The 9,413-nt window shown below is 42.8% G+C and overlaps 1 protein-coding gene across 2 annotated transcripts in view; it reads right to left on the bottom strand.

The window, feature by feature from the left end:
* Nucleotides 1–3,004: 3,004 nt before the first annotated feature.
* Nucleotides 3,005–9,413, bottom strand: part of SLC25A17 (solute carrier family 25 member 17) — a 490,576-nt gene continuing 484,167 nt past the window's right edge. The window contains exon 9 of one of the 2 annotated variants that reach the window (XM_040407517.1): nucleotides 3,005–3,208. In XM_040407517.1, the coding sequence (XP_040263451.1) occupies nucleotides 3,073–3,208 (136 nt within the window). In that variant the 3' untranslated portion in view covers nucleotides 3,005–3,072. The remainder of the gene's footprint in view (nucleotides 3,209–9,413) is intronic. The other variant, XM_040407518.1, reaches the window with a different exon arrangement.

The raw sequence follows: 9,413 nt of genomic DNA, 5'->3' as shown, positions 1-9,413 counted from the left end.
TTTTATCACTGAGCCAGTTACTTACTCACATACAGACATTTTCTCCCAGTCCAAGCATTCTCATTTTATATACTAACCTTTTATGTGGCACAGTATCAAATGCTTTGGAGAACTCAAGATATAGGACATCCATTGATTCGACATGTCAAGTCTAGAACTTAACGCCTCATGGAAACTGATTAAATTAGTTTGAAATAACCGATCCCTCATGAACAGGGGAGTAACAATCAGAGAGACTGTGACCGGCCCCGAGAGAGGGTGGGGGCCCGCTGCACTCAACAGGGCCCGGCATTGTCACTGTACTTTAGGCTGGGCTCTGTCAGAGCGCTAATCTCACCTCCATTATATGCGCTCCAGGCCTCCAGAATCAGGCCCCGATGCTGCCCTACTAGAATTAGTCACAAATTAAATGGGTGGGCACAGCCTAACATTGGTTAGGCTCTGCCCACCCATTTAATTTGTGACTAATTCTAGTAGGGCAGTGCCAAAGCCTGGAGCGCATATGATGGGGACGAGGTTAGTGCTCTGACGGGGCCCAGCGTGAAGTACAGTGACCGTGCCGGGCGACATTATATGTAGGTGAAGACTGGGGGCAGTGGGGGACTCTACTGCGGTCATTGGGGGGACATTACTGAGGGCAGTAAGAGACATTACAGGGGGCAGTACTGGGGGAATCAGGGACCAGAAGTGTAACTATTGCAGTCACATAGGGTGCGACCGGGCATAGGGTGGCAGGGGAGGGGCCCGATCGAAAGTTTGCCCTGGGGCCCATAGCGTTACACCACTGTTTATGAAGGCATGCTGATATAAATCAATCTGTTCAGCTGCTCCCTGCTCTTGTGGTGAAAAGTTTCCTTTAAAGCTTAAGAGATTTTGTGGTAATTTTTGGATTTATTAACACATTCATTGATTGGACTATGAGATTTATCTCAAGGGGAATTTTTTAATCTGTTTTACAGGAGTCTGTAGTTCCATAAATTATGAAGGCCGCACAATGTTTAATAAAACATTTGGACGAGCTTAGCACTACTGTCTTGAGATGTTTTCCACTTTTGAATCACCGAATTAGGCTGAATTGACACGTCCATGGAACACGGTCCTTGAGATACCGGACTGGCATCCTGCTTAGTGCAGGTCAGGAGCGCACGGCGTCATTGGCTGCTATAATGCCGTGCGCTTTGTGCCGCTGCTGTTGTACAGTAATACACTCGTATAGATCATACGAGTATATTACTGTACAGCAGCACGACGTGCATGGCATCATAGCAACCAATGACGCCGTGCGCTCCTGACCTGCACTAAACAGGATGCCAGTCCGGTATCTCATGGACCGTGTTCCACAGACATGTGAATTCAGCCTTACCGAAGTAAGATTGCAACAATTTTTGTGAATTGATAAATGTTGCTAATATCAGCTTGACAGACTTGGGCAGGGATCACATCACCATTTAGCTTTCTGTTTTTCTGATCCGTCTGAAGAGCATAAAAATAAAATAAAAATGGATCAGTTAAAAAAAGATGGATCTGCTTTGGTACAAACTGATACACAAAATAACGGATCTGTTTTTTTTTTTACTTTTTCTGTTCTTCTCACAGATCAAAAGAACGGAAAGCTAAATGGTGATGTGAACTCAGCCTAACCATGCTCACTTTCTTTCTGTTAAAGCAGCCTAAAACTTAGTAGTTCAAATATGGTAATTAGGAAAATTACTGTATTTGGACAATATCAGCTTATTCGCTACAACAAGTTATTAATCTTTATAGCCTAGGCTATGGACTGGACCAGTACTATTGCTCTCCCTGACACATGTGCACATGAGGTGGATATAAGAGTTTGCACATGCACCAGGGAGAGAAATAGTGTTGGCCCCAAACACAGTGGAAGTGATGGCCCATCCATGACCTAGGCCGGAATCCTGGTAAAGGATGTGATGTTGTTGGAATCTGGATTCCAAGAGAAGTGTCACGTGACTGGGTACCTGGGAGGCGGATCCACACAAATAAGTATATTTCAAACTTTCTTATACAGGTGTGTTGTAAGTAATTTAGGTGACTTTGCAAGATCACTTTTTTTTTTGACAAAGACAGGCAATGTGATAATATGATTAAAAGCACATAAATGAACAAAAAACACCTGTAATATACCCCTCTAATGCCCCTATCTGTTTTTGTTTTCTTTACTTGGCTCCAGTGATGACATGCCCTTCTAAAAACATGCATGCTGCAGTCAATCACTGGTCACAGTGGACTCTAGCCTTACAGTGCTGACGCCAGTGATTAGCGACTGCTGTAACATATATAGAAATGTCATCACTGCAGCCAGGGAAACGAAAAACTGTGGGAAGGACCAGAGTGGTAGCGCTGCTGCAGTGGAGATATAACAGGAGAGTATTGCTTCTTTTATTATTTTATCATATTGCCTGCATTTACCCAAATCTTTTATGATCTCTGATATCTGGTGATCTGATGATCTTGAAGGGGTTGTCTCACTTCAGCAAATAGCATTTATCATGTACAGAAAATTAATATAAGCCACTTACTAATGTATTGTTATCATCCATATTTCCTCCTTTACTGGCTGGATTGATTTTTTCCATCACATTATACACTGCTCGTATCCAGTGGTTATGACCACCCTGTAATCCAGCAGCGGTGGCTGTGCCTGCACACTATAGAACAAAGCACCAGCCTATGTGAGCTCTCATGGACCCAGCCACCAGAGAAGCCGGTGCCAGATTTCAGGGCTGCCGTAACCATGGACACTAGCAGTATATAATGTGATGGAAAAATGAATCCAGCCAGCGAAGGAAGCAATATGGACAATAACCATACATTAGTAAGTACAGTATCTTGTATTAACTTCCTCTACATAATAAATGCTATTTGCTGAAGTGAGACAACCCCTTTAATGTTTTTTTTGTATGTTTAGGTTGAATAGTAAAAACGCTTTTGTCCACATTTGAAATACTTTTTTTAATTTATTTTAAAGATGCTTTTTTCGACATTTTAGTTCAGCATGTAAAATGAGAAGAAACAGGCATAGCTTCAAATTACAACATTCAGCTTTCTTTATTAAACTTTTAGTGCCATAAGTCGAAATGTGAGGGTGGTCAATTTCTCGTATACAAGGAACATAAGTGCAGCTGTTAAGACTGTTTGAAGGAGCTTTGCTTCAAGACCTTTGTAAAGACCCAAAAATCCTAAACGCCTAAAAGAACATAAACATATGTGACAATAAACACAACTTTGTAAAATCATATGAAAAAACACAAATATATGTATATTATACAATCTTCTACTGGAGACAGGGATTGATTTGAGAGATTAGAAGCTCTGTACAGCGCAGTAGCTGGGGATGATTAAATATGGTCCCTACTCCTTCATTAGTTACATCACATACTATATTTCCTTTTTCAGTATGCTTTACTCCATCCAATGTATTTCCAAACCTTGTCTGAGGTGACAAAAAGGAATGGGTCTGTGGATAAGAGAAAGATACCCTTCCAAGAGTACAGAACAATAATAGAAATGCTTGCAGAAGCAGGAGTTCCACTGCTTGAATGCATTAAGGAATTACAAGTCAAGTAATTCTCTGTACTGTACATTATACTTCCAAACCTCAAATGAATGTGATATGCTGATCAATCCTCAGTGTAGACATGGATAAAAAACAGAGGGAGATTTATTAAATTTCCCAAAAGAAAAACTGGTTTTGTTGCTCATAGCAGCCAAACACAATGCAGCTTTCAGTTTACCAGAGCATAATGTAAATTGCAAGCTGATTTGTAATTGGTTGCTATAGGCAACAAAGCCAGATTTTCCTTTAGGCAATTTCAAAAATCTCCTTCAATATTCTGGCTGCCTGCACCACCACTAGAGGGAATTTAACAGATTACTGTATTATATGATGTTAATAATAAAAATAATAATAACAATATTACATGAGCATTCTTTTAATCTTAGTTCACCAATGAGTTGCCAGTGCCAGGTATCATTCAGGGTGACCGTAAGTAAATCAAATGAAAGATCGTTGCACAATAAGTAATACAGTTGCGCCTGAGCAATTAAATATGGATAAAGTACCCTGCCCAGGTGGTATTCATCCATGGGTATGGAGAAAATTGAGCTTGGTAATTAATAGACCATTGTATCTCATCTTTTTATAACAGAGTCAGTGCCACAGGACTGGCTAACAGCTGATGTTGTACCAATATTTAAGAAAAAAGTAAAGTAAAAGGTGGATTCATGTAACTACTACATGGTAGATTTGACAAATATGATATGTGGTAGAGCCAGACCGCTAATGGAGGAAGACACGTGAGGTGACTTCTCCTAATTAAGTCCTTGAGAGTGCCTTTTTACAGCCAACATATTGTCCCCAGCAATGCTCAAATATGGCACGGACAGAACAGCGGACTGCCTGCCCGAAATGCAACCCCTTAAGAGCCAGCCAAACCTCCACAAGTTCTTTACCCAGAAGATTGTGGCCTCCCCATCACGGAGTGCTAAGATGGTACCATAGGATTTGTAGTGCCCTGAAGCAGGAAGTACTTTGACTCTGGACATTTGTGGATGTTTGCCTATTTCTCCTATGCAAAGTTAAAACTTACTTTATTCCTCTTGAAAGGGTTAACTTACACAGTTTTTTACTGTGTTACTGCATTTTTTATGCATGTTGTGATATATATATATCCTGTTCATTTGCACTGTATTTGCAAGGCTCTGTGGAAAGGGTTAATCAACACTGAGAGACGGTTAGGAATTTGAGTGAGAAGCTGGTCATTTTTCACAGCTGCCTTGAAGTTTAAAGGGAACCTGTCACCTGGATTTTGGGTGTAGAGCTGAAGACATGGGTTGCTAGATGGCCGCTAGCACATCCGCAATACTCAGTCCCCATAGCTCTGTGTGCTTTTATTGTGTAAAAAACCCGATTTGATACATATGCAAATTAACCTCAGATGAGTCCTGTATGTGAGATGAGTCAGGGACAGGACTCATCTCAGGTTAATTTGCATATGTATCAAATCGTTTTTTTTTTACACAATAAAAGCACACAGAGCTATGGGGACTGGGTATTGCGGATGTGCTAGCGGCCATCTAGCAACCGATGCCCTCAGCTCTATACACAAAATCCCGGTGACAGGTTCCCTTTAAATAAGAGCATGTTTTGGAGGAAAAAAGACAGACGCTGTTTACCACCAAAATCCGACAGACTGACCTTTTGAATGTCTGGTTTAGCTCTGTTTTTATGTATGGAAACTAGTTTTTGTCTGGAAAAACTGCTGTGTCATTGCCATTGAGTACGCCAATGAAGCTCTAATGTAAGTCTATGAGAGACGGAAAGTGTTACAATGTATTTGTTTGTGTTGAGATTCTTCACTCTACCCCTCCCACTAGAAAGTTCCAGTCTAGCTAGAAATGGTATATAAGGAGAGCAGTCAGAGCCCTTAGTGTTTTGCAGTTAGGGACTTGCAGTTCGTGCTTGGAAGTGGAGACTCTGCCAGACTACTGTGTGACCAGAAGAAGACACAGACGGGGATCCTCTGCTACAGACCCTGGATCACCAGCCTTGGACCAGGGTACCAGCCTTCTAAAGAGAGAGAGGGTGTCACGCTTCGGTGTGGGAGGGAAACACCACACCGAGCATAGGAGGGAAGGAGGAAACAGGAAATCAGGCCTGAGAACTAGGGAAGGAAGATGGACACTTCCTAGTGAAAACCCTAACCAAAATCCTGACTGACTACCAGTATGAACAGACCCCTAAGGTAGGCGAGTTCATATGCAGGAATACCTAGAGTCCTATCTAGCCCTATAGGACCCTGGTACTAACGGCAGGGACGAGACTACCTGTTCCTCCAAAAGGAAGGACGAACAGGAGTCTACTTCAGGGCTAATACAAACGATAGGGAAATGCAACACACAGAACCCAAACAAAATACAAAAGGGAAAGGAAAAACAGGCACAGAAGCTATAAACCGCACAGCATAGTGGGAGAAGCAGCTATAAATAAGGAAGGTTAAATAAACACCTGGAGGCAAGGGGTGTGGCCATTACCAGAAACAACACAGACGCCTATTGATCCACAAGGAAAACATGTCAGATCAAACCACGTGTTGCCAGTCTCACAGATCTCCTGCCACTCACTGTCGCCTGGACGTCCGTATGACTGGACGTCCGTGACTGTACCCCGCCCCCCCTTCTACGGGTGACCTCCGGGCACCAAGGACCGACCTTATCTGGGTAAAACTTGTGAAAAGCTTTTAAACGACTGGCATTCACGTCAGATGCCGGTACCCACATCCTCTCCCCTTCCCTGGCCAACGTGTATATGGCCTGGTGGGAACAGGCATTTTTGTTCTCCCCGACCAGTCCCTGGGCATCCTCGCTGGAGTGGTATGGCCGTTACATCGACGACCTGCTATTCATATGGTCGGGCGATGTGGCGGCCATACCACTCTTTGGGAAGTTTTTAAATTGCAACACATGCAATTTGAAATTCACTCTGCATTTCTATGCCACTTGTATTTCTTTTCTGGATTTGTCTCTTGAGGGCGACACGAGCACCAATTTAATTTATACCCGCACCTTTCGCAAAGAAACTGCGGGCAATACAATTCTCCATGCGGCATCTTGCCATCCTCCTCATGTTGCCAAAAATATTCCCAAGGGTGAGTTTATTCGCATTAGACGAAACTGCACTCAGGACGCAACATGCCGCATGGAGATGCGCTCTGCGGCCTCTCGCCTCTCTATCAGACAATATTCCCAGCATGGTTTGGAACACGCCCAGAAGCAGGCTCTGTCCATACCCAGACAGACATTATTATTTACTCACCATAATCGCACACGTCGCTCTGAGAATACTAACCAGTCACGGCATTCTCGTTTGCCTGTTTTTGTCACTGCCTATAGTACACAATATTCGCAGATTTGCAACATAGTAAGAAAGCACTTACCTATATTGTCAACGGATGACCAATGGTGTAGCATCTTGAAAGGTGCCATTTTATGCTCAGCCCGCAGAGCGCCCACGCTGGGTAATAGACTCTGCCCCTCTCTTATTACTGAGGGGGCACGAGCCTCTCCAGTTTGGTTGCGGTTTCTCTGCAGTTATAAATGTGGGCATAAGATCTGTACGTGTTGCTCCTATATGCGACCTGGCAAGGAAGTCTTTTCCTATGCCATGAATCAATGTTTTTCCATCAAACAATACATCAACTGTAACACCACTCATGTGGTGTATTGTATTTCATGTACTCTCTGTTCCTTCCAGTACATTGGCTGCACCACTAATGGCCTTAAGGTTAGACTGTGCAGGCACATCTCTGACATTCCTCATTCACATGCCAGGAATGTGTCTGCAGTCAGCCTGCATTTTTCAGCGGTGCATGGTGGTGACACAGAGGGTTTAACTGTGCAAGGCCTGGAGAGGGTTACTCCACCATTAAGGGGTGGGAATTACAAAAAGAAGCTTTTGAATCGTGAGTCGTTCTGGATCTTCAAAATGGGGTCCACCATACCGAGTGGACTTAATCGGAAACACGATTTGATGTTACATTACTGAATTTTTTGATCCATAAGCTATGTGTGTTCTTTTGTTTTAATTCACCATGCCTTTCAGCATGTGTTGTCAATTTCATTTAAAGGAGGCTTGTAGTTAGTGCGTCCACCTGCTATCAGGTGGAGGCGCTATATATTCAACCTCCTCCTCAGTATGTGTATGTCATGAGGAAGGATCGCTATTGTCCTTAATCCGAAACATGTAGACTGGAGTGTAACTGGCTTTTAATCTGCACTGAAAAATAAAGGTAACATTTTAATCGAGCTGGACTTTTCTCTCTCCTTTACTTAAGTTAAGCTGTGGTTCCCGGCATGGTCCGTGCTTGGTGCAACAGGGTTTGAGCACGCCTACATCTTTTCTTTTTGCCTCACATCCTCTCCACTGGTCCATAACCCTTCCAGTGAAGAAGATACTGAAGAGTCAATTATTTTGGCGATCTGAAATTCCCAACTACCGTCCACCATGACAGGAGCGGGTGGCAAGGAAGACAACTCCAAAGGTTCAACGTATCTCTTCAACAAAGAAAATCACAGAAATAAGATAATAATGCACTTAGTAAAGTAGATGCAAGCAATATATATGGACAAAGTCCTCACTCTGATATGATAAAATCTGAGACACTTAGCCAATATATTTTGATCAAAACACATCTGTGCCCGCCTACCAAGCGCCAAGGTGGTCTCAGGTCACGCGGGTCCTACGCTAAACCTATCTAAGCCATTAGGCTTCTATTTTCAGGAGCGCGGACGCCGCACATATGGTGTGCTGCTCCTAGTCACCTCCATGTGCATCAAGCAACCGATGGGAGGAGGAGCAAGCACACCTGTATGTACCACCTAATCAAGGCGCTCTATTGGATACGAAGGGCAAAAGTGCAAAGGAATGCTACTCCCAAGATAAAATAGGTGTGCATTCACACTTGTAAGTTTAGCGTAGGACCCGCCTGACCTGAGACCACCTTGGCGCTTGGTAGGCGGGCACAGATGTGTTTTGATCAAAATATATTGGCTCAGATTTTATCATATCAGAGTGAGGACTTTGTCCATATATAATGCTTGCATCTACTTTACTAAGTGCATTATTATCTTATTTCTGTGATTTTCTTTAATAATATGTGCAGGGACATCCGCACATTTATATATCATACATGGCAGGATGTTTTTACCTTTGTTTTTTCTGTGATCTCTTCAACAAAGCTTTACGAAAAAAAAATGATAGTCCTCCATTTTTTCTCCGCGTCCGTGATTCCAGTCCGTCAAAAAAATATAACCTGTCCTATTCTTGTCAGTGGAAAACGGTGGACCCATTCAAGTCAATGGGTCCATCAAAAAAACGGATGCACAACTGGTATGTCATCTGTGTCCGCGTCCGTTTTTTTCTACAAGACCTTGGTGCAATAAAATTACACTTTTCATTAACCTTCAATTTTTTCCCCTGTCAGAGAAAAAAAAAAGGAAGATACAAGGAAACACAACTGAAGCAAAATCGGACACAGACCACTGAAGCCAAATCACTGACAGTGAAAAAACACTGTCGTGTGCATGAGGCCTTATGAAACACATCATGAATTTTCAGGGCCTGAGGAAGTTCAAGATGAAAAGCTACAGGATTAATAATGGGAGTGATCTCATATGGACCAATAAACCTTGGACCCAACTTCCAAGAAGGTACCTTCAACTTAATGTTTCTTGTAGACAGCCACACAGAATCACTCACTCTTAGGTCTGGACCATTCATACGTTTCCTGTCAGCCACACGTTTATACTTTTTGCCCATCTTCATCAAGTTATCTTGAATTTTCCGCCATATAGATGTAGGGTGGCCACTGGCTTCACCCTAGAAAGCCGGACTG

Source organism: Bufo bufo, chromosome 9, assembly GCF_905171765.1.
Source record: "Bufo bufo chromosome 9, aBufBuf1.1, whole genome shotgun sequence".
Classification (NCBI taxonomy): Eukaryota; Metazoa; Chordata; class Amphibia; order Anura; family Bufonidae; genus Bufo; species Bufo bufo.
This window is presented reverse-complemented; position numbering and strand designations above follow the sequence as displayed.